Consider the following 26,193-nt stretch of genomic DNA (forward strand, 5'->3'; position numbering starts at 1 on the left):
AATGGATACAATGTAACAAAATATGAATTTTGAAGGAATTCCTCGGTTACCTGTTCAAGAGAAGCTAATACTTCACTGAATGGTAGTGTGTGTGGACAAAGTGACAGCAGGGAAACCGCGTTAGTTTTCCAAAGGTGGCTCGAACCTGGTGTCTGCTGCTTTGGGTTGGGTATTACACTAGTCATACAGCTGTGAATCCTGGAGGCTAGGGGGTGAGGAGATACCCAGACCCGGCCTCCGGTCAGCACAGTGGTCCGTGGCTCCCTCCCCGCCCATTTGGGGACCCTTTGGCAGATTAGGAGCTAAAACAGCAAACTGGTGTGACCTCCCCACCCTGCATGCCTCAGCCAGGGGTGACTCCTGGGTTTCTTCCTCCCAGGCCAGACCTGTTGGTGGCCCTGGGTGGACAGCAGGCAGGACAGCCACAGAGGAGCTACTGCTGCTCTTGGGCTGGACCCTGGGAGGTGAAGTGCCCAGAGGCATTGTTTTGAAAATGGAGCGACTTCATGACCAGCAGTTGGCTCTGGAGCCCTTTGCACATCCTCCGTTTCAGGCCTGGAGCTCTGTGCGTCCCATGATGGATCCAGATGTGGTCCCCGTCAGAGAGTCTGAGGAACCTGAGACTTCCCCTGGGCACGTTTGCTCCTGTTACTGCTTATGCTTTAGAAGATTCTCTGTCGGGCATCAAGCTGAGCCCCTTGCAGGCGGCCACACACCCCATCTTGTCCTGCAGTCAGCTGGATCCCAGCCAGCCCTGCCTGGAGCATGCGAGAAGGTAGACCCTGACACCTCTCCCTGGGGAGCGGTGCTGCACGTAATAACAGAGCCACGGCGGAGATGGAGCCCGGGCCCGGTGACAGGATGCCGGGGGATGTGGCTGCAGACGGGAGCCACAGCTGGGCTTGTCGCGTGCGGGGTCCTCACAGACTCCTGGCAGGGAGAGGCTGTGCTGCAGACCTCAGTGATGGCTCGTTCATTGGCCAACTCTGGGTGGGCGATGAGGACTTTGTGGGGAACACAGGGTTTGGCAGCAGAAAGATCTAAAATCAGTTACATAACCTCATTTGCACTTTCGTGTCCTTATCTATAAAATGGGGCACCTGCCCAAGGGAGTCACGGTGAGGACTGAATTAGGTCACGTGCTGGGAGGCACTAGGGTCATTGCTGGCACGTAGTGAGGGTTTAGTAATCCTGGTTGAAAATATAAACGTGTAATCCTGTGTGACTCTAATAACCTCTCTGTGCTGTGCTAAGTCGCTTCAGTCACGTCTGGCTCTTTGCAACCCTGTGGACTGTAGCCCACCAGGCTCCTCTGTCTGTGGAATTCTCTAGGCAAGAATACTGGAGTGGGGTGCCATTTCCTTCTCCAGGGGATCTTCCTGACCCGGGGATCAAATGCACATTTCATACCTCCTGCATTGGCAGGCGGGTTCTTTACCACTAGCGCCACCTGGGAAGCCCAAGAACGTCTTTGCTGCTGCTGCTAAGTCACTTCAGTTGTGTCCGATTCTGTGCGACCCCATAGATGGCAGCCCACCAGGCTCCCCCGTCCCTGGGATTTTCCAGGCGAGAGTACTGGAGTGGGGTGCCATTGCCTTCTCCAAAGAATGACTTTAGTTTACTATAAATGAAAGGGCTGGACTATGTCTTTCTCAGACTGACTCCCCTCTCCTCCTCCCCAGGCCCAGCCTCCACCCAGTCTCCTTGCCCCCACTCCTGTAGTGGGGCACGGGTAGAGACGAGCAGAGCTGGGAAGGTGGGAACAGCTGTGAGCTCAGGGGGCCCTGGCCTTACGCTGCTCGCTAAGGCTGTCTGTCTTCTGAGCTTCAGTCTCCTCGGCTGTGTGGTGGGTGGAGGCTAGCACTGTCTACTTCATGGGGCGGTGAGAATTCTTACTATATGGTCTGTAGTTCCTGGCACACACTGGTGAGCAACATGAGGAAGCTGTTGTCACTGTGTCTTAAGAGTCAAAGGGACTTCCGTCCCCAGGCATCGGAGGCTGCGTCATGGGGTGTGCTTATGAGCCCTGTCTGCCCTGGACCTGTCTTCTGTCCTGGTCTCAGTGGCCTCGCCAGCCTCTGGCAGCACACATCCTAAAGAGTGAGGGGATGGCTGGGTGAACACGAGCCCGGTGCCTGAGGCTGGCGGCAGTCTTCAGCAGTCCTTTTCCCACCAGGCAGTCAGTGCAAGCGACTGCAGGAGCCAGCACGCTCTAGTTTTCTGACCAAAGCTGAGCTTTGTGTTTCCACGGCAGTGTGGACCTCTTTGCTGGAACATTCGCAGACTCTTCATCTTTAATTGCACCACTCCTTAGGGTCCTACTAGTGTTTGGATTCAAAGCCAGAAGGTTCTGACTTATCATAAATCTGTGTTCTTCTGACAGAATAATCTCTCTTGACCAAACAGGGCAGGCAGGTTCCAGGGGAAGCTGGTTACAGAAGTACCAGTTCTTCTCCAGCAGTAATGTAGATGGGGTTCAGCCTCTGGAGTGGGATGCCTGGCTCCCTGCTCCAGGCCAGGCCGCTAATGTCTTCAGGTTCTACACTTGCACAGTGAAGGTGGTAATGGTGTTCAGCTTGTAAAATGTCAGTGGGATCACACGGAGAAAGTGCTCACCTGTACCAGGGCCATTTCAGGGATTCAAGTAAATGTCGGACATATGATTTTTACACTCGCTTCCACATCTGGCAATTTCTTACTCATCAGAAGTAATCATTTCAAATCCTAAAATAGACTCTGCCAGTTTGCAGGGCAAATCTCTGGTCTTTGAGGGCACACCTGTCTTGGCTAAATGTGGAACCACCAAATGAAGGTATCTAGTCGACAGGTAAAGATGTTAGCATCTTCTGGATCATGTGCTCGACCACATTATAAGATAATGCTTGGAGGCAAGGGCTGCACCTGCCTCTGTGTGTATTCTCAGTGTGTGAATGGGGGCCACGTGGCGATTGCAGTGGTCAAGAAACATTTGCGGTTTAGAGCTTGGGGTCTGGTGTCCAAGGAAGGCTTCCTGGCTTCACCACTGTCAATCTGACTGTGGTGACCATGGGTGAGTCACTTAATTCAACTGTCTCCTCACCTATTAAATGTAGACAAAGTACATTTTCCCCTGGGGTAACTGCAAAGATGGAATAAGATCAATGAGAAGGGTTTGCACTGTGGTCGCTCTGGACTGGCAGCAGTCGGCACCATACTCCCATGCTCTGTGGAGGGTGGGCAGGACCAGCCTGGCTTGTACACCTTGCACTGTAGTTCATTGGTAGTGAGCATAGCTGGGAAATACACAGTGGAAAAAAAAATACCTGTCTCTCACTCTAGAAGTGATACGATTAGATACCCAGTTAATACACAATCTCACTTATATGTGGAATCTGAAGACAGAGTAGAATGGTGGTGGTCGCCGGGGGCTTAAGGGGTGGAGGAAATGAGATGTTGGTAAAGGGTACAAAGTTTCAGTTATGCAGGGTGAATAAGTCCTGGAGATCTAATGTGACTGTAGTTAATGGTACTCTATAGTATGTATGAAATTTGCTGAGATCAGATCTTAAGTGTTGTTAACATACAGATACACAAAAAGGTAACCCTCTGAGGTGGTGGCTGTGTTAATGAGCTTGATTGTAATCATTTCACAAAGTATCAAAATATCACATTGTTGAGTAAAAATTCTGTTTAAGGTGTACAATTATATCTCAGTAAAGCTGGAAAAATGCAAACCTCAGTAATGTTGCAGGGCTACCTCTGAAGGACTTCCCAGCTGGCGTTAGTGATAAAGAACCTGCCTGCCGACAGAGGAGACGTAAGAGACTTGGGTTCAAACCCTGGGCTGGGAAGATCCTCTGGAGGAGGGCATGGCAACCCACTCCAGTATTCTTGCCTGGAGAATCCCACCAACAGAGGAGCCTGGCAGGCTACAGTCCATAGGTCAGAGTTAGACATGGCTGAAGCGACCTAGCACATGCGCACACAGACACATATGTGCACACACAGACACATACATGCACACGCATACTGCCTTGAGTGAATAGGAGAGCTTTGTGGAGTTATCATGGTGCCTCATTATAGTAATTGGCTGGCTTTGGGTTAAATATGAGGTCTGATTATCCCAATCTGCCCTCTGGGTTTTTTGATATTTTATTCAACATTCTTTCATAAACAAGTGTTGTCTAGGTAAACATTTATGAAAGTCAAAACACCAGAACAGATTAAAGCTGGAACCAGGCAGGATGCTATATCAGTGTTTTAGTGGCAGCAAAAAACATCATCTGTTACATTTAATTATTGGAGCTGGTTTGGGTTCTGTTAGTTTGGTGGTGTTTGGAGTTGATTTCCAAATGTATTCGGGACTTTATACAAGTTTACTGATTCTGCACGCTTAAGGAATATCTTAATAAAAGTAAATTAAGTCAACACAGAGTCAGAAATTTTTTCTTTTAAAGAGGGTCCATGCTTCAGTCAAGAAACATCAGCTAGCTCATTCAGAGTGTGCAGGGCAGCGTCCTGTGCTCAGCTGGCTTTTCTGGCCTGCTGGACACTCAGTACACGTTCTCTGTCCAGTTCACACACTGGGCAGGGCAGTACTTTTACTGTCCTGGTTTCTCTGGGCATTGGGCAACTGGGTTATTCTGACTGTGTGGAGGGCTTTTTCAATTCTTGTGTGTGTGTGTGTGTTTTAATTCTTGTGTGTTGTTTTTAGCAGAAAAAGGGAATCATATTTTCTCTCTTTTGCCACTCAATACTCCTGCCTTCCATATTATATTCATCAGATATAGCCACTTCTTATTTTCCCCCTGTTAAATGAGACAGACCATTGTTCTATCAACTGTTACTTCTTTGTCACATTTTTGTGTTAGGAAGTTGACTGTTGGCAGGTTCTCAGCATGCACGCTTCCACTCCCACTCCCGTGATGATATCCAGACTTTCTCCAGCCTTTCTTTCCCTGGGCTCTGTGCTCTTTACAGATGACAGTCTGAGTCCTCACGGTTGTCCCTGGAGGTAGGATCAGATAGAGCATCTGTGTGTGAGAATAGAGGGCCAGAGTGAGGGAGTCTGAGGAACGCAGTGGGTTACTTATTTTATGTCAGTGTTTCTGCTTTTGGCCGACTTCTGCATTTGGACCTATTTTTGTATTTTCCTCAAAGAGTTTTTCAAGTGATAACAGTCACCAACTTCATTACTGCAGAATGAAATAAAAGGTATACTAATGTAGCTACTGAGAAATAACCTTCACTCAAATCTTTTTAGGGTTATTAAGAAAGTGCAGTTTTAACTGTTGATTTTGCTGTGAATTTCCCTCCCCCCCAAGATTTGGAGTGTATTTAAATTGATCTTAAATTCTGAAACTGAATGATCAAAAGAAATCCCACTAATAATAGTTGTCTAAAGTCTATTCAGTTTAGCTGTTTGAAGGTACAAGATTAATATGCCTAAAGCCAGGCTCTGATCATTTCATAGTTTTGTTTTGTTTCTTTTTAAATATTATGAGCTTTGAAGTCAAAAGACCTGGCTTCATTTTATGGGCTGGTTATATAACCTGTCTGATTCTCACTTTCTTCCTCTGAAATGGAGATAATAATACCCACTTCAAAGGAGGGTTGTTGAGATTAAGTGAGATCGTGTGTGTGAGATACTAAGCATAGTACATGTTGGCAAAACCTAAAAATAAAAAAGGTGAAAAGCTAAAAACCTATAATGACCTCTTTGCCTTTAAAACATAAAATCTATATTCTTTGATAGTATGTTCTAGACCCTCTATAGTCTGGCCTACAGTGACCTCATTACCAAGTTGTTATTTTCCAGCCAGATAGACAATTTCACTCTTCATTTTCCATAAAACTCTCAAACATTTTGACCAAGACCCTCAATAAGAAGTACATTTTACATATGAAACAAAAGTTTCATGAAGCAGTACTTCATCTTGCCACATGAAATACATTCTGTTCCCTATAGAACATGCTGGTCTGACCTGCTAAACTGATATCAGCAGGTTTTCAAACTTGCTGGTTGAAAACTCACAGATTAGGAAGACTCATCTCCATTTCTTGACATTCTCACCCTCCCTTGATACCCATCTCCCCCCTCCCCACCTTGTAATCTTCCCTCATCTTGGCAGCTGGTGGCCTTCTCTGAACTTACCATTTTTTTCTCAATCTCATTTATGAAATTTACTGCAAATTGGTTTTTAGGTTAATTATTGACTTATCTCTGTGACTAGATGGCAAATGCTTGGTCCCTGTGGTCATTTATCAGCCTGCGTGTGTAGCAGGAGTCCTGCCCGTTGCTCGGAGGTTCAGACTCCAAGGTGTTTGTTAAGGAATTGCCTGGTGTCTTGGCTGCTTCAGTCTTTTGGCTGCTTTGCTGACATTCGAAAGCCATAAAACTGGGTTTGGGGTGGACTCGGGAGCAGCAGGAGCTTCTTGCCATGACTACTGCCTTGGATTCCTGCGTCTCTGGAAAAGAATGATACAGGTTGGCGTCAGGGTTCCAGCTTCTAAATGGAGATTCTCAATTTCCTGTTTCCTGACATGACTTTGCTAGATCTGAGGTGACTGTCAGCCCCAGCACTGTATGAGCAAAGATCAGTAAAAGCCTCCTCTCTGATTAAGCACAGACTGGTATCTTTAAACCTCAGGTCTTTGCAGCATGGATCAGATAATGATTTTAGCCTATGAGACCTGCATTTTATAACATAAGATACTTTTAGATATGTTTCCATGTGTAGATAGACTGTTCTCTAGATCCTGTATTGAGGGGACGGAGGAGCCTGGTGGGCTGCAGTCTGTGGGGTCGCTGAGAGTCAGACACGACTGAGCGACTTCACTTTCACTTTTCACTTTCATGCATTGGAGAAGGAAATGGCAACCCACTCCAGTGTTCTTGCCTGGAGAATCCCAGGGACAGGGGAGCCTGGTGGGCTGCCGTCTATGGGGTCACACAGAGTTGGACACGACTGAAGTGACTTAGCAGCAGCAGCAGCAGCAGCAGACATGGTATTATTGATGTAGACCCTTTCATCTACCATGAAAAAATATTATATAAACTGTAATAGAGTATTTATATCTTAGCCATGCACCATTATCTCATGTTTGGAGCCCAGTTTTGAGATCCTGACTAATGATGAGATTTAGAGGCATGCAGGACCTATTTTATGTTTACACAGATTATCTACCCAAAGGTCGACCTCATTTAAAGGGACTGATTTAATTCAGGAAAGTTATTTTTCTCTTTTATATCTAATTTAAGAAGCTTGTCTGAAATAGTAATAGATAGCAGAGAACTGTTTGTGCAGCAATATAAACCAGCAGATCTAGACATGGTGACATCTTTCCACAGTGAAATGGGCACAGCAGAAATATCTAGGGAATTATAGATTAAAAACAAATTACTTAACATCCAATGAAGCAGTAAGAAGGTAAATAACACAGTGATAACTGCATAAAAAGCATCTAGTAGAAGTTACTGATGCACAGTTTTTATAATAACTTTGTTTTTTAAGAGGCTGATGGACCCTCAGGTTTTTACAGTAAATCTGTTCATCCATAGGCACGTTTTTCTCTTTTGAGCATCAGACACTTGTAGGGACTTATGAAGTGAGCTTAGTTAAATTCAGCACTCAGAGAATTTGCACAGAAGCTTCCTTATTTTGATTCTTCCCCATCTAGTCTGCCATTTATCAGAGCTAAGATATATGTCAGAGGAAGTGGGATTTGTCTTAAAAGAGATTTGGAGGAAATCTTCCTTCAATATTTATAGTGCTTGACAAAGTCATGTTCACACGAAGTCAGAATGGAGATGAGGAAGTTAGAATCGGGTGGCTTATTTTACATTACTGGCTGAAAGCCTGTCTGATGGGATTGATGTGGAGCACTAATTAATCACCCAGGGTCTCCTCATTCACTAATCACATTGCATGAAACTTCCTTGTTGGCTGAGACTCAAGGGCAAACCATTCATAAGCGTTATGCTACCTTTATAAATTAGGGTGAACATAATGTATACTGTCAGCGGTTTACTTTCCCATGGCAACCCTCTCTGGTTAACCAGCTTTAAATGAAATCTTATATTGAGAATGAGAAGAAGCTTCTTGAAAAATGGGCGGGGGTGGGGAGGCAGAAAAAAAGGAAGGTTTAAAATCTTCTTCATAATCTTTTTTTTCCCACGATATATACATTTCAGTTCCAGTAAAAAAATCTGCTGGATTGACTTAACACACAGATGACATGATCATTGCTTTTTGTTGTGAGCTTATATGACCTTTAAGGAAGAGACTTTTTCCGTAACATTTTAAATTGCAATAATGATTTGTTCATTGGGTGCATAGTATACACAGAACACCGAACACTTAACTTAGATCTTCTCACATCAGTCCTGTGAGGATGCTGTTACTACCACCATTTATGGGTGAGAAAACTGAGCTGTCCCCTTGTCCGGGGTCACATCTATCTTGGCCAGGGCCCAGATGTGAACCATGGTTTGTCATCAAAGGCCATGCTCATTTGATTGTGTTGCTATTCATGCATGGCTCATCTGGTCCCTTTATACTATCCCTTTTAACTTGAGGAAAATGTGGTCTTAGTCTTTAAAAAAAATTCCTATTTCCATATTCATTTTTTGCATTTATCTGGATTAATAAATCCTTTTAGAAGCATGTTGATCTCTAGCACATTGTTTTATGTCTTCAAATCATTTTAATGTCTTGCAGCTTTGGCTCAGAGAACAAAAAAATTGTGGGCATCTTTAAACCAGAAGAAATAGGTATAGCTTATTCACACATCACTTATGCTGTTGTTCATCTTGAAATGGTTCCAGACAATTCCAACAGAAAAGGAAAATTCCAGAGTGCACATACACGGATAGTTTCCAAGGCAGTGCCTGTTGAGAACACAGTCTTCCTTCCTGAAGCTGTGAATGGTTCAGCTACAGCTTGTCCTGTATGTAAATTAATTTCCGAGAGTCTGCGTAATAAACTCTTCTATGAAAGAACATATAAAAGAGTGATTTGTCAAAACCCACTTCCCCTATTAAAAATACCTAACTAGAGAGACTGGGTTGATATTTAGTGGTTTATATGGGTCCTGTGTTAAGCCAATACTTTCCTCCTTAGTATGCAGTGCTGATGTTCCTGGTTGAAAAGAATCCATCCCATCTCTTTTTATGGTTTCATGAAAAGTTGGAAAGGGGAAAAACTGAGCTGAACATACAGAATAAATAGCTAAATGGTGCCAGCAGTCTGCCCTTTTGTTTTCAGACGTTCTCTCTCCCCATCCTTTGTGAGTCATTGAGCCAGTAGGACCTATCAAAGACGCCTCAGTGTATAGAGCATTTTCTGTGGGGCTTATTTGTCATCCACGGCAAAGGCCTAATTGCCTCCAGGCCGCCTTTCACATGATAATCAATGGATTTGTATCTCCTGGGTGTGCTCTATGTATTCTACATTCATCTCTCAAGATGTCTTAGATTGTGATCAAATATAAAGCATCAGAAAGATGCTGTCAATCCAGTAAAAACATTAAGGGCATTTAAAACGTGTACGTGGAAATGTAAAAAGAGCTTGAAATGAAGGTACCTACTATTACTCTTTTTTGTGCATATTTAATTGGATCAAAATTACAACATCTGTGATAGCTATTAAGAAGGCTACATGGCAATTCTAGGGTGTAGCATGTTTCTCTTAGATCTTAGCATTTCAAAGGCCCACTGGGAGAAAATTCGAGTGCTGTTTTAATATGAACTAGTGGTTCTCCAAGGTGACTTCATGGATGCCTTTGTTACTGATGTTATCAATAAAATTTCATTTTATACATCCTGAATTCTAACAAGAGGTCAGTATACTCTGAATATGGTTTCCTGTAGTGGTTTTGCCTAAGTGGGGTGGAAGGAGCCTGTGCAAGTGGGTTATGAGTGGGTGATGGAGGTGGAGAGGGTAGGCACCACCATTCCACTCATTGTGTCTATAATGCCTAGAAAATTGGAGTTACATGCCCCTAGTGTTCCTTAACAATTATTTCTAACTAAGACACACGATTACTAAAATTCACCTGAAATATACAGTTATTTCTTAGAAGAATTTTTAATACTTACAGTTAAATGGGAACATTTTTAAATGAAAGAATTATACATTGACTATAGCAAAAAATTTTGTTCAGTAAGGGAGTCACTTTCCCCCCCCCCAGAAAATGTGTAAATGTCACTATATTTCTCTGAGAAGAAAGGATATATATGTAATGTGTAATTGTTTGTTTTTCTTTTTGCTGTGCCTCAAGGCTTCTGGTATCTTAGTTCCCCGACTAGGGATTGAACCCAGGGCCCCGGCAGTGGAAGTGCTGAGTCCTAACCACTGGACTGCTAGGAAATTCCCAAGAAAGGATATTTTATGGAATAAGCAAACACTTTTTTAAAAAAAGCATGCTCTGCCTTTTGTGTGCTCAGTCGTGTCTGACTCTTTGTAATCCCCTTGACTGTAGCCCACCAGGCTGCTCTGTCCATGGAATTTTCCAGACAAGAATACTGGAGTGTGTTGCCATTTCCATCTCCAGGGGATCTTCCCAACCGAGGGATCAAACCTGCATCTCTTGTGTCTTCTGCACTGCAGGTGGATTCTTTACCTCTGTGCCTCCTGGGAAGCCCTTAAAAGGCATAACAAAAATTTAAAACACACAGATATACATAGGGATAGGGAGTATTTGTACTAGGTTTTTTTTTTTTTTTTTAAGAATACCAGAAATAACTCTGAGTTAATAGCTTCTCTGCCTTCTCAGCTCTGACCGAGCTGACTTCCAACGTGGTAGACCAGGGCAAGCCTTGGGAACAGTCTGTTGGGTGAGAGGGGAACACCAGCCCTCCTGTAAAACAGTACCACTAAATGTCAAGAGCTGTGAGGGAGCTGAGTTGTACCCTACCCGCCAGCGAGCAAGTTACCTGCCTCAGTGTTGTAGATGCTGGCAGATGACTGGTGGGTCAGAGATACAGGACACAATATTAGTAGCCAGTGTATCAACATTCTTCACTCTTTCCCTGAGCCCCAGTTTCCACAGGGTGATGCAGAGCAGGCCAGCTGACACCTGTGTACATAATGAGCTGTGTAATAGGCTGGGAGCCCTGAATTTAGGGAACTCAAAACTTTTATAATGGGTTGCAAGCCTGCTGCAGCCTTTGCAACGTTTCTGGGAATACTGTCTCCGTCTTCTAAGGCTGTCTGCTGCACACGTCTCTCGAAAAGAGAGTCTGTCACAAATGACTCACTTGTAATGCCAATCGATTCGTAAGGAGTGCAGAAACTCAAGAAAATGATCTGCCAATATAAAATACTCTGGAAACAGACCCCAAATAAGCACAGATTCCATGAACAGCTCCTGTGCATGGATGTTTAAGGGCGGCATATGTTCCGACAACACAGCCAGTGGCAACAGCGTGCGTCTCCCTGTAATTTTATCAGATGGGTGAAATGTGATATTTTAATTATATCCGGTATCTGGATCACATATCCTTTTCAAAACGTCTTCCCTTCTCTCGTGTTGGTCACTGCAGTCCTGTGTATCTAGAGCAGGAGTTGTTATTCTCCGTCTATACTTGAGACCGTCGTCCAGTGACTTGACCAAATTGACATGCTAGTATGAAACCTGGGGTTTCCTGACACCCAGTCTGTTAGTCTTTGAGGCCCATTGCCTAACTCTATCCCTTTTGTCTTTTACAAAGGCAGAGGGCATTACTGGCCATTACGGAGGTGAACCCAGGCCAGTCCTGTCTGGGCAGTCGCTGTCTCTCTCAGCTCATCTTGGGTCTTGCTCAGGCATCCTGCTGGGATTGTCTGGTGGTGGTGCCCCTGGCCTCCAAGGGCAGGGACAAGTCTGAAATAAAGTGATTGTGTTGAATGTCTTCTTGTTGCTCTACGTTTTATTTCCAGTTTAGCTGAACACAAGCAGTCTCCACTGTGTCAGCTCTTTCGCTTAGCAGAGCAGCCCCATCAGCTTCCCTGGTGGCTCAGATGGTAAAGAATCCACCTGCAATGCAGGAGACCTGGGTTTGATCCCTGGGTTGGGAAGATCCCCTGGAGAAGGAAATGGCAACCCGCTCCAGTATTCTTGCCCAGAGAATCCCATGGACAGAGGAGCCTGGTGGGCTACAGTCCATGGGGTCGCAAGAGTCCGACACAACTGAGTGGCTGACCCTTCACTTCAACATTTAATCACAAGTGGCAGACTTTTTAATCTTTGCTTTTGGGGGCAGCTGTCTGTCTTGGTCTCCTGCCACCCCTCTGTCTACCTCTGCGATCACCCCTCCAGTTCCCTCTGTGTACTTCACCATGAATCTTACTGTCCTCTGGGATGATGCCTCAGTCCTCTACAGATTCTTTGCGTGGCCTTAACGATAACCACAGGAACAATTACTCATTGAGCAAGTCCTGCATGCCAGGCCCTTTTCAAAGCACATACGTGCATTATTGCTTTCAGTCTCCCTCAGTGGGCCTATGAGACGGATTCTGCTGTCTCCACATTTGGGGAAGAAGAACTAGAGAACTGAGAGGGTCAGCTGTTTGTCCGAGGTCACACAGTAAGTGATGGAGCTGGATTTCTCACCTGAGTGTGTGCTCTGGCCTCCTGCCCCTCATGCGACTATGCCAGGACATCTTAACCTGCATATCTGAGTCCATCTGAGTGGTAACGTGTCTGAAACTGATTTCACAAATTGATGTTTCTCCTAACATCTTCTCCCTCACCCACATTCCTAACTTTGAGAAGGGCAGTAGGCTATTAAGTTATTTCAGCTAAAATCCTGGGAATTTTCAGATTCCTTTCTTTGTCATCTCCCACCACTAATTCACTCATTCACTCAACAAGTGTTTATTTAAGACCTACTATGAAGCACACATTGTTCTAAGTTTAGGGGGTGCAGAAGGAGCTGGAAGAATCTCTGCTTCCATGGAAGAGTGTTTTCGTGGAAATCAGTATCCTCATTTTATGGATTTGGAAACTGAGGAATAGAGAGATTGAGTGACTTGTCCATATTGTCACATATTTAGGGTGGAAACCGAAGTGTTCTCGTTGAGAAAACCATGTTCTTGACCTTATACCCCATGCTTCCTGTCACCATGTCCTGCGGAATCTCCTCCTCCATCTTCTATCTTCATCTTCCTGCCACTGCCTCTGCCTTTCTGGGCTCATGTCACTGTCACCAGAATTACTGCAGGAACCCCCTTATTCATCTCACCTGCAGTCTCACCTCCCTTCTCTTTATTCTCTGTACTGTACTGGAATGATTTTTCCAAAATGCAGTCTGATCCTGTCATCATCTCGCCAAAAATCCTTGGTTGGCTTCAAGTAGCTTAGTGGTGCCTTGGTCCTCAGGACACACACAGCCTACTTAGCAATGTCAGCCTTCACCAGGTACCACAGTTAGCTGGAGTGCTGGTTAAGACAGGGCTTGCAGGGCCCCATCCCCAGAGTTGCTGAGGAGGTAGGCCTGGAACCCCCTGAGAATCTGCATTTCTGAGCAGGACCCACACTGGGAGTCGCTGCTGGCCCGGGGCCTGGCCTGATGTCTCCGCTCCAGCCCAGGCAGCGCTTCTGGTTTCCTGAGGGACAGGCTATTTCAGGCTTTGTTCCTTTTGCACGCACTGCTTCCTCTGCAGGAGACACTTCCTTTCTCCTTCCCTGTCACTTCCTAGGAAGCTTTCTCTGACCCCCGGCCCCCACCCCACCCCGCGGGGAGCCCAGGGCCTCCCCTCTGTTTCTGTGATTCTGCATCTCTGGGTAGGTGCCATGCCATTCCCTGTGCTTGAGTCTTGGTTTTACTTACCTGTTCCCACTTTCTGCCCCTCGACAGTTAGCTCTCTAAGAGACCATCTGTTATGCTTGTGACCTTCCTATCCCTGGCATCTAGCATAGTGCCTGGTGTATATAGAAACTATGTATTTATTGAGGGAATTGAAATACATAATCCTACTTGTGCTTATAAAAAAGAGTAGTCCTATTTTAATTTTTCTCTGCATTTATCATTAAGCCTTGCCTCAGATGTTTCTTTAAAACTTTACGATGTTTCAACACAAAAACAGTGTTCATCTGAGAGTCTTAAACTTTTGAAGCTGCCGTTTGCTGGAGCTGCACTGCTTGGCTGTTTAATGCAAACAGGAGCTTATTTCCACAAGGCTGATGTTTGTCTGCAGATAGCTTACTTCTCATACTTGTCGTGTGAAATTCTTGAGTCCTTCAGTCCTCCTCAGCTTTCAGAACATCTGTGTGGTCTCTTCTTAGCCTTGGTTTTCATCTTATCAGAGAAGTATAGATGGAGTATCCAGGCAGTATAAGCCTGGCTTTGACCGAGACAAAGATCAGCGGTCTGTAAACTTGCAGGATCCATGTTTCCATGCAGAAGTGCACAATCCCGTGTTCCTTTCTGTGTGCACGCATTGCCTGAGAGAGTTCCAAGAGGAATATGGGTTACATGGCCTGCAGAACCCTCCCTGCCTTTCTCTCCCTTCCCATCTCAGATTACTGAGAAACTGAAATTGCACTAGTTCTTGCCAAAATGTTAAGCTCCAAACTCTTAATAAAGGAATTTGTGAATGAGATTGTCCCTGGATTGTAGACATTTCTTCAAGAGGTGCTCTGGCTGTCTCCTGGTGCAGAGTGAGTTCAAAGGCAGAGAGAGCCCTGCCCTTCTCTCTGGGAAAACAGGAGGAGAAAACACAGATCTATAATGTTTGGGAACCACGTCTCTGCCTGGGAACCGTTTCTGGGGTTCTGGCTGTGTCATTCTGCTTCCAAAATTCAACCAGCAAGCAGAAGGCAGCCCTTTCTCTGAGGAAGAACATGGCTGAATCATGTGTATCTTCTCACACCAGGTCACAGCAGCTTCCCCGGTAGTTCAGAGCCACCAGAGTCTGTCCTCAGCTATTGGGAAAAGCACCCTCCACCAGATCATTGTTAGTCTCTGGAGCCCCGTCGTGCTCATGCCTGTCCCACACACTTAATTGTTTATAGCCAGCTTGTCACAAGACTAAGCGTGAGGGAAACTGGTCTCTTATTTCTGTCTTAGGACCCTCTTGGTAGCGAGTAACAGGAAGCTCCCAAAGTAACTTGAGTCAGGATGGGAAGAGGAGATGTACAGTAGGGACCCAGGGGCATCGCGTGGAACTCAGGATCAGGACATGTGGCCAGGGTGCTGGGGATGAGGAGTGGAGAGTGGGCAGGAACAGAAGTCCCCCTTTTCTGCTTCTGTATCTGCATGCTCCCTCCATAGCAGCCCAGTCTATTCCAGCCTAAGGGAGACTGAAGCTGACAAAAATCACCATGTCCAACACTCGATTTCTGGGCGAGACAGACTCTGGGCTCGTGTTGAATAAATAGCTCTTTCTGAGATGCAGGCCCACTGCAGTCTGCTGCTCAATCTATAGAGGGTGGAGAGGGGGTGGGCTCTCCTTTGCATACATAGACTGCAGGGGCCCACCCTTGAGAGGGGTGGCCAGTTTTCATAAAAGGGGGGTTGTAGATGGAGATGTTGCCCCAGTCAATATTACTTAAAATTTTTTTAGATTTTTTTTTTTTTAAACGTAGACCATTTTGAAAGTCTTTATTGGATGTTACTTCTGTTTTATGCTTTGATTTTTCGGCCATGAGACATGTAGGGTCTTAACCTCCTGACCAGGTTTTGAACCCATACCCTCTGCATTGGAAGGCAAAGTCCCAACCTCTGGACTGCCAGAAAAGTCCCGATATTGGTTATAATTTATATTCCACATTCTTCCCCAAAGATTCCGTTTTTAAGAATGGATATAAAGGAACCAAAACAAATCATGAAGGGTATAAAGTAAAAGTGAAGAGTGATAAGCTTAGGGGGAAGGACGATGCATTGAGAAGCCCTGATGGGGAGAAACTTCCTATAATGTGGGGTTTCAGAATTAGCAGGTTTTGAAGTTCTGATGCCGGTGACTCTCAGTATTCATGAACGAGACTGACGAGACAGGAAAGAGGAAAGACTCGAGGTTAAACTTGGTCTCGGTATCCTGACTGGAGTGTTTCTTGTAAACGCTCAGGGGTACTTGTAGACACTGTTCCTGGAAGGAGCCTCCCGCCGGCGCAGAGGAAGGAGATGATTCATTGGAAGCAGGTGTTCCTGCCCCTTAAAAAGGCACATGCCTTGCTGTTAACACAGCCCCCATCACTCCCAGAGTCTGGCCTCGGGCCATGTGGCACCTTTTCAGCCTTGTGTGTGTAAATGTCAGGTAAGGGTCCACGTGCAAGAGGTGCAGCAGCTGAGAAGAGAGGGGCCGTTGGTCACTGAACGAGGATGCTTTCTCATTCTTGGAGGAGGCAGGACTGCACCTAGAGGAAGCAGGGGTCACCCTGACCTGGCCTAGGTCTGGGGAGAGGAGGCGGCGGCTGAGAAAGGTCTGAGGATGGGGAGGGAACCGACATGTAGGGAGTGCCAACTATTCCAGGCATGTGAGTTGAGGTTTGAGTCACCCAGTCCTTACACTGGCACATTGACCCCTGAAGTTGCTCTCTTTCCTCAGGGGCCCTTAGTATCTCTGTTTGACACATTAGAACCAGGGGGCTCTGGGAAATCAGGAAACCCTCCTGTGGTTCTTTCTGTCTCCAGGAGAAACCAGTCACTGCTGCGGCCTTCAGAGCCCAACCAGTGTGGCCCCCGTTCCTCCATTAAACCTAGACACCTCAGCTCAGGCCCTTAGCCAGGCTGCTGCTTTGCCTGGAACTCGGTTCCCTGACACCTGCTAGCCAGCTCCTTCATGCCCCTCGTGTCTTTGCTTACGTGACTTTCTTGGTGGAGACTCGCTCCATTTCAGCGTCACAACAGCTCACTCCTCCCTGGACCACACCTCACCGCCCCCCCACCGTGCTGTTCTCTCTTCCTGCGGTGTTTCTCGTCTTCTACAGCTGTACGTGATCTAACTCATGTATGCTGCTTTTTAGTGTCTTTCGTTCCCCACATGGCCTGATGAGAATGTCAGCTGCAAGAGCAGGCACATTTGTCTGTTTCGCTTCCCAATGATAATTATCCAGGGCCCCTAGAGGGCTACCTGGCTCATAGCAGATGCTCAGTAAATGTGTGCTGAACAAACAAGGAGCCTTTCCGAGGTCACAAAACCACAAGCCCAGCCAGAGCTGGGCTTCTTCCGGCTGCGTGTGTTCAGGCTGCATGAGGAGGCCACGAGGGCGAAGTGAAGGGAGAGGTTGACCCTGGCTCAGATGGGAAATATCCTGTTTACAAGTCTGGACTTTATCTGCCATGCCATCTTATCATGAGGATTCTGGACACTTTGAATGTACAAACTGGGACATGGGGACCCAGTGGCAAAATTGGGATTGCCTTTCTGCATATTGAATTTTCCACCAACCCATGTTTATACTTCTCTGACATGGCAAGACTTATGCCCATTGGCGTTTTATTCCTGTGTCAGCCCACGTTTGATAGAGACAATATAGATTTTGTTAACAGAAGTATTTAACACACTTGTGTGGACTGCTCCGCTCATCCACCCCGCCAGACCTGGAGTCTGGGTCAGACTTAGGTGTCAGAAAAACATCTTCATAAAACGTACATGTGCTCCAGGAAAATACACCTCTTCTTTCCCTTTCCTCTCTTCTGTGCCAAAGGTTTTAAAATGCATCTCTCCTGTTTATTCAGGCACAGCTTATGATTTTTAAAAACAACATCATCAGAATGATTAAGGAATAAAAGTTCTTTCCATTGTTATTTAGGATGATATTTTCCAGGTTCCAGTTAGGTGAGAAAATTGACCTGATTTTTATTTTCCCCTACTGTGTTTACCTTCTGCATTGTTATTTCGAGTCTGTTGATAGGGTGCCAGACAGATGTCATTGTTGTTATTTTTTAAGCAGAGAGGATCAAAAATGTCCATTTAAGAACTGCCTGCAGAGGGAATAAAAAAGAATTGCCTGTGAACTTTAACATACAGCTATAAATAACTGCTTCCTTTTATGAATAAAAGTTGTAGGAGGTGGTGGACATGTATACAGGTTTTAAATAATTTATTTTTTAAAAGTATGCAAGCTGAAACTTACTTCAAAGAGAATTCAGAGAGCAGCCAAAATACCCATGAAATAAAACTGTCCTTCAGAAATGCTGCCACATCTCAAGCTAGTTATGAAATTGACACCCGAGCGTTATTTCTGTCAGAGAGGATATAAGATAGAGGAGCCATAGTCTCCATTTAAAAGATGTCAGAAACACATGCATTATCCTTAATATTATACTTCCCTGTCCTTCACCCTTAACCCCACACCATCCCGTCACCATATCCAGGCATCTCTGAAGATACCAGTTTTATTTCTAAATGCTCTCGATTCCATGTGCTTCTTCAGTACATTTCAGTCCAGGATGCAGTTGGGTCTTATCTGCATGACCAAAGCTCTCTCCTAGCTGCTATGCATCTGCTCTGAACTCTCAGCTCAACTCTTCTGCAACTCAGGTCATTTTCCCAAAGACCAAATCTGATAAAAACCTGCTTTCTCACCCCATCTCAGCCAACTATGTACATACAGCCCTGAATGTCTTCCTGTCACTCTTGGGGTGATGACTGGATTCCTTAATGTGACCTACGAGACCCTGAGTAGGCTGGTCCTGCTTACATCTCTCACTGCACACCTGCCATACCTCCCTGCTTCCCCCATTGTCTGTGCACCTGGCATACCGGTCACCTTTAGACCGTTTACTTGCTGTGCTTCTCTCAGCCCAAGGCCTTTGCACATTCTCTTCCCTCTACCTGGATCATTCTCCCTTCTTTTCTTTACCAGTTAACGTCTTCTCATCTTGCAGACCTCAGTTCCTACATCGCTTACTTAGGGAAGCCTTCCTGGACTGGCTTCCCCGGTGGTTCAGCAGTAAAGAATCCACCTGCCAGTGCAGGACATGTGGGTTCAGTCCCTAGGTTAGGAAGATCCATCCTCTGGAGGAGGAAATGGCAACCCACTCCAGTAATCTTACCTGGAAAATTCCATGGACAGAGGAGCCTGGTGGGCTGCAGTCTGGGGTCGTGAAGAGTCAGACATGACTGGGCATACATGCACTTTCTGGACTACTATTCTAGGTCAGATCTTCCTCTTATCATTTGTATTGGTCTTATGTTCTTCTCCTTTAGAGCACTGTCAAGGGTGATTTTGTCTTTTACACATTATTTGGTAAAGATGTATCTTCCTATCTAGACTTTAAGATCTCTGGAAACAGGGACTATGTCTGTTTTCTTACCTACATTTATCACAAGATAAAAGCAGTGCCTAGCACAAGGTAGGAACTTGAAAAACGTTTCTTGAAGGTTGTAAATAGATGAGTGCGTGGCTTCTTGAAGCACCCGTTGTTGTACCAAGTAGCATAATGGAACATTGGTCCATATCTAATATGTTGGGAGCTCAGCAAGGACAAAAACAACAGATGGAGGGAGAGGAAAGGGGGCAGGTGCGACCTTCCTGGCAGAGAAGCCCCATCGTCCTAGTCACATCACAGGGCCACTGTCCTCTCCAGCTTTTCTCGAGAATCAGCTCTGCTGGCTCTTGTTCTGCAAAGCCTGCTGGGCTTCCATCCACACGTTCCTCTCTGTTTCTACCCACGTGCTGTTCTCATTCCTAGCCAGGAAAACATACTTTGCTTTGAATACCTAGAAATTAAAGAAGTACTTTTGAGTCTTAAAACATGAGTTTCAGTATAATTCTCCATCCTTTGTTTGGCTGAACGGACATTTTATGCACCTTAGCAAAGTATAATACTATAATAGTCTGGAGTTTGGACCGAGGAGTCAAGTTGCCTGTGCAGCCCAGCTCAGGCACCTCTGTAATCTTGGGAGACATACTCCATGTGTCTAAGTCTCAGTTTCCTTATCTATAAAACGGGGATAATATTTCTACTGCATGGTATTATCGTGGTATACTTTAGAACAGCATTGTCCAATAGTAATATAGTGCAAGCCACATATATAATTTAAATGTTCCACTAGCTGTATTTTTTTAAAAATCTATTAAATAAGCTTCATGGATACATTATACAGCACAGGGAAATATAACCATGATTTTGTAACTTTAAACTGAGTATAATCTATAAAAATATTAAATCACTCTGTGGTACACCTGAAACTAATATGATCTTATAAATCAACTACTTCAATAAAGAGTAAAATAAGAGAAGTTAACTTTTTAATATATTTAACCCAATATAGCTGAAGTATTATCATTTCAACGTGTAATCAAAAATAAAACAGCTGTAAAAAAATAAGTCATAAAAAAGAATGAAATAATGCCATTTGCAGCAACATGGATGGACCCAGAGATTGTCATACTGAGTGAAGCAAGTCAGACAAATATCACGTGATATTACTTTAATGTGGAATCTAAAAAAATGATACAAATAAACATATACAAAACAGACTCACAGAAGTAGAAAACAAACTTATGGTTACAAGAAAGGAAAGTGAATGGGGGTGAATAAATTAGGAATTTGAGATTAACAGATATGTATTACATATTTAAAATAGATAACAAGGACGTATCATATAACACAGGGAACTACAACATCTTAGAATAACTTATAATGGAAAAGAATCTGAAAAAGACTAGATATATTGATATATATGTATTACTGAATCACATTACTGTATGCCTGAAACTCAGACAACATTGTAAGTCATCTATACTCCAGTTAAAAATAAATAAGCAGCTGTTAATGAGAACTTTTACATTCTTCAGAATGTTAAGTCTTTTAAATCCAGAGTATATTCTACACCTACTAGCACATCTCACTTTGAACTAACCATGTTTCAAGTGCCCAGTGGCTGGGAGCCTGCTGTGTTAGGCACTGCTGTTTTAACTCATTCATATAAAACAAGTACTTAGCATGGTGCTTAGTTCATAATTAGCATTTGACAAATGTTGGCAAAATTAATATTCATTTTAAAACATCAAAGTTGGATAGACAAACATTTGACTGTGTGTTTGCATATATTGCCACATGGGAGGATGCCTCAGATCTGGTCTTGTTTCTATTTCAAAGGAATAAAGAATTGACTTTAATGTTCTCATTTGTTCCCTGTAAAGTGGCCTTTGGGTTTCAGAACAAGGTCAATTTGGGGGTTTGTGGTCGCCTTTTCTTCTGGAGGTGGGAAAGGGGAAACTCGGTGTCCTTCAAGTGCTATGTGCCTATGTCTGTTTTTTTGGCTCTTCCCTGTTTAATTGTTGGAGCTGGAACAACTTGATTTTAAAAGAAAACATATGGGCTGAGAGTCATTGGGAGGATGCTTGCTGATGATGGAGCCGTAGAGCTATGTACGGGCTGAGATCCCGGCCCCACACCACTCGCTTAGCGGTTGAGTGCTTTCCTGGACTTCAGATTCAGTGTCTTTCTCCAAATCCTCAAACCTTGTTTGAGAGGTCACAGTTAAGGCAGGAAATATTGGAGCAAAATTGTAAAGGAAATTGTCTTTCAGTCCTCTTCAGATCCTGATTTTTTTTTCTCTCTCTTCTTTGTCAAAAATGTTGTTTCCAATTTGTTTATATGATTTGGGAAAGAAAAAGATTTTTCAAAGGGACAAATAATCTTTCTTTTTCAAAGAAAAAGATTATTCAAAGAGGAGACAGTTGACTCCCGACTGAATTTCTGTTTTCTATGTTACTCTGTTGCTATCACCAGCATGGGGAATGTCTGTTCTACAACCAGTTCATGTGAAGGCAAAGTTCTCATCTCTTTTTACCCTCTCAACTTCCCATTACTTCCTTGGGTCCTCATCATATCCCATATGCTTCTAATCTGAATGTATCAACTTTCTGTCCCACAGAGGAAAATGGGGACTTATCATTACTGGTAAGAACACGAACGTTGGTGTTACATTCGTGTTGGTCCAGATCTCCGCTTCTCCACTCAGAAGCTGTGTGCCTCTGAGCAAATTAATATTTCTTAAAATGGAGTTAATAATAATGCCTCCTTCAGAATAAATAGTTGTGATGCTTAAGAGAGACGTGGCATACAAAAAGCACTAGGCACAGTGCCTGACACGTAATAAAGAGAAGTTAATGTTAGCAATGAGGCAGGGGACCTCAGCGATGACCTGTGTGCCCTCCTCAGCAAGAGGGACGGTAGGCCATGGTGTCCTCTGTCACAGCATCCCACCATTGCTCGTGATGACACTGTGACTCACTGCATCAGGGGAGTGACCTGCCTTTGTCCACAAAGTGCTTTAACATGAGAAAGTCTCAGATTTCCCTGGGCTGAGTTTGATGTCAGTGAGGATGTAGGTCTAATGGTCTCCAGTGTGTGCAGTCGTCTCTGTTACCCTACTGTGCTGGGACCTATGAAAATGAGAGTGGCATGCTGAGTGGCATTATTTTTGTACTGTAGAGACCCAGAAACATTTTGAGTCATTTGAGAAGCTCGTGCATTTGTGGCTTCCGATAGGAACTGTAAAGTGAAATAGCATACTGGTCAGGGCACTAGAGAGGCTGAGCATACTGGTTTTTTGTTGGCATGCTGAAAATACATTTTTCTAAATGTTCTCAGACTTCCGTGACCAAGGGTAGCTTGGAAGAAAGGGGTCCTTCGGTTTTGCTCCATCAAGGCCACGGTGCTGAGCTTTTCTGTGTAGAAACTCAGAATGTATCAAGTGCTGTATCACTGCAGAGTCAGATAATTGTCCAGGGTTTGGGAAGTTCTGCTTATAAAAACACCACCACCTTGTCCGAGCAGTCACTCCTCTGTGTTATTTTCCGTTCCCTCTTTTCCCTCTGCTCCTGCTGTTTTCCCAGCCCCTTTTGGGATTTATTAGCCATTGCCTACAAAGTGTCGGTAACTCCCTGCTGCGAATGGCAAAGACCTCGCCAGGTGGACCCTTCTCAGATTTCCCTGAAACTGGAGAGAGTAACCACCCTCACTCTCATTTTCTCCACGGCTCCCTCTCAGTGGACAGCTTCCCTGACGTTTAACTTGATCAAGATGTTAGTAAAATAAACAGCGTGCGCCATGACCCTCAGTCTCAACCTGCCCACCCTCTTTTCACCTCACTGTTTGGAGAGGAAACTCCGAGTTGCTGTGGATAATAAAGATGAGGACTAAGATGTGTCTTTCCTTGTGGCCTGTTACACCCAGTCCTGATCACTGAGCTCTGAGTGGGTAGACAGCCATGTACCATGTGTTACCAAACCTGTGGAACTCTGGTTATAAGACACACTATTATTTGAGGTACAGTCAAGGGGGGGGAAGGCAATTAAACTGAGACACCATCATTTTTAAGACACATCCCAATTTCAGAGATGTTAAAGTGTGCTGGAAAAATGTGTCTCTTAAAGGAGATGGAATGCTGTGAGAACTGATTCAAACGGACTATCCCCCTGGTTACTGTTGCTCCTCTCTCTCGCCCCATACTCAACGCAGCTGATGGATGGCTGAGTCCGTGTATTTTCGGCTCAACCTTGCATGTTATTTGTGTGCTCTGTGTTATGCATGAAGTTATAGCACTGAGTTTAGGCCAAGTCATGGAAGCCCTTTCAACTACAATGTAAGCATTATAAGTTTCTGACAAAGATTCCAGGTGTTTTCTTTGGGTCATCCTGGACTTGATAAGGGTCCTGTTCCCTTTTGAAGGGGTGATAAAGAGTTGACTGAGGGACACTGGGGGTTTCTGCAGGCCCTCCCTGCCCCAGCCCATTCATGATGGCATGATGGCAAGGAGAAAATCTCCAACTCTGCTAAATTCATGCCCCTAGTTATTTGTTTTCTAGTGAACATCATGCTTAGGTTTATGGGGTACTCACTGCTTCCTCTCCAGTCCAGAAAGGCAGCATTAGACATTATTGATGACTTTAAATTTATTCAAGATTCTACCTAATTATTATTCTTTATAATCTGAATGACTTCTAAGCAAGTGCTGTTCTTAATGTGGTAATAATTTTATCAAGGGGATGGTGGTATTTCTTTTCCTGTTGAAGACCATTAGATTTTAGAGAAAACTTTCTCAGCAGATAAAGTAACCAAAAAAAAAGTGATTCAAACTTTGTTTGTACTAGTAAAAATATGGCATTTTCTCTCATACTTACACCACTTTCTTGCTTTCTTTCAGTTTTTGGGAATAGCATTTCTTGGAATCGGACTCTGGGCGTGGAATGAAAAAGTAAGTCAAACATCATTAAAATGCACACATTTTGTTTGTAAGAAGCTGCACGTTATATGCCGTCTCTTTTTCCTCTTTGATGACTGCCAAGTGTATGGAAACATGGCTCTTTAACGAAAAAGTACCCCCGAAAAATAATGTCACAGTTCAAAGACTCAAGAATGGAGCCTAAATTGGTCATTGCACCAAAATAATTACACAAAAGTAAGAACACACGTGCATAGCACAGAATGTGTAATTGGAATTTTATCAGTTGGCTGGAGAGACATGTTCCCATGGAACAGGGCCTCACTCTGGCATAAGAATTTCAATAATGCATATAAGTAATACTAACAATACTAAATAAGCACCTGGAGCCTTTTTTTCCTCTTTTACTTTTTAAAAAACCCTTTGGAAGATTATTCAAGCCATGAAGATTATATTTGAGTGTGAACATTATGTGCTAAGCTATTAGCATGTGGTACGTATGGAGGAAACTAGATACAATTCATGTTTGAAAATCAGATAAACTTATCAGAGTTGCTCAAGAGTGTGAACACTTGTGTGCTGATTGGAAATGTTAAGGAATATCCAAACTTTGTCATCAAATATCGCACAGTAAAAGAATAAACCTGGATCTATGGAGAAGGCTATATGAAGACACAATATTCTGGGTGGTTTATTATGTAAATAACATCCTCACGACAACACTGCCCTGTGTCCATTCCTCCATTTCCCTTCTCATCCATACCTTTTAAGTTTTTTTTCTGCAGCTTCTCCTTCTGACGCCAAGCAGTGGAATTAAAAAATAAATACATACTCCTTTTTTCTTCCTTCTTTGGACATGAGATCATTGGCAGCATTTTATCTGTTCTGGTATTTGGCTACACAGTAAAGCTTTATCATCCCCCACCTATGAGAGTGAGGGAGTGCATGGATTGGTTAAAAGTTGTAAACTAAGACGTTAGCTGAAATTTTCCCAGAAGACCATTCTTTTATCACATTGACATTTCACCCTCTGAGCTTGACCAAGGCCTGGAGTCAGGCATTCCTTTGAAGTGGTCTATGTATTAGGAAAGGAGAGAAAAACTAAGAAAGTCCAGCAAACAAAAGCCCTTCAGCTGCAAGAAGGCATTTCCACAAGTAAAACAATGTTTAGATAGATTGTATCCAGTAAAACTCAAAGTAAATCCAGAGTTTTGAAATTGAACCGCCATCTGTTTATTTTCAGAATACTTGTACAGATTGTGAAATGTTTATGGAAAATGAACCACCTTCCAGCAACCTTATGAGGAAGAGTGGTGACTATATGTCAAGGGAAACAAATTAAGTTCCAAAAACAGAATTTTATCTCCAGAAACTTTTCTGTTGAATAACTGACCTTCTTTTGGATTATGATCAGCTTCTGTGTCGATCCCTTTATAAGCTTGAAGGTTTGTACTGGTGGAATCTCAGAAATTCCACTTTTAGAAGCCCTCTGTTTGGTTCAGGGCCAGATCATATAGCTTTGTATAACTCTCCTTTAATCAGTCTATTTCTATCTGCTCTGAAAAGATGCTGGAAGGCATTATATGAACTAATTGTCTGTTCTAGCAATAAACAGACAATATGTTGTTTTGAAGGTTTTTCTCTTTGTGAAATATAATTATCCTTTTGTCTCATCAGTCGCCCTGATGTCTCTTCTTTGATAAAATCACAAAATTCTAAAACCAGCAGTATCATACAAATATCAGAGCAAGGGGATGATGTGGTCTCTGGGGAGGGATGAAATAGCAATTCCCTCCTTTTTCAGGGCTCGTATCAGCAAAGGGAAGGCTTCTCTGCAGAGCTGGAGTTATCTGGCCAGGGTTGCCCAGCTACTGTGTAGCAGGACTCTGTGAGCTGGGACTACGCGGAGGGAGCAGAGGGTAAAGGACATGTAACAGCTCAGTATGGTGCATGCTGGCCATGTGTTTGGGCCCTGAGTCTGGGGGTGAAGATGCTGCAGCAAATGATGCTGAGTTCCTGTCCCGTGGGGCTTGCTTTAGTGGGGGCACCAGCAGTTAACTAGCCAGGAACATGTGTGCAGGTGTGGATGAGTGCTGAGAAACGCAAG

At 44.1% G+C, this 26,193-nt stretch overlaps 1 protein-coding gene across 1 annotated transcript in view; it reads left to right on the forward strand.

The window, feature by feature from the left end:
* TSPAN5 (tetraspanin 5) overlaps nt 1-26,193 on the forward strand; it is a 183,799-nt gene that overhangs the window by 125,001 nt on the left and 32,605 nt on the right. Inside the window, exon 2 of the mRNA XM_040237813.1 lies at nt 24,069-24,119. Coding sequence (XP_040093747.1) covers nt 24,069-24,119 — 51 coding nt within the window. The remainder of the gene's footprint in view (nt 1-24,068; nt 24,120-26,193) is intronic.

This window comes from Oryx dammah, unplaced genomic scaffold, assembly GCF_014754425.2.
Source record: "Oryx dammah isolate SB20612 unplaced genomic scaffold, SCBI_Odam_1.1 HiC_scaffold_3, whole genome shotgun sequence".
NCBI lineage: Eukaryota > Metazoa > Chordata > Mammalia > Artiodactyla > Bovidae > Oryx > Oryx dammah.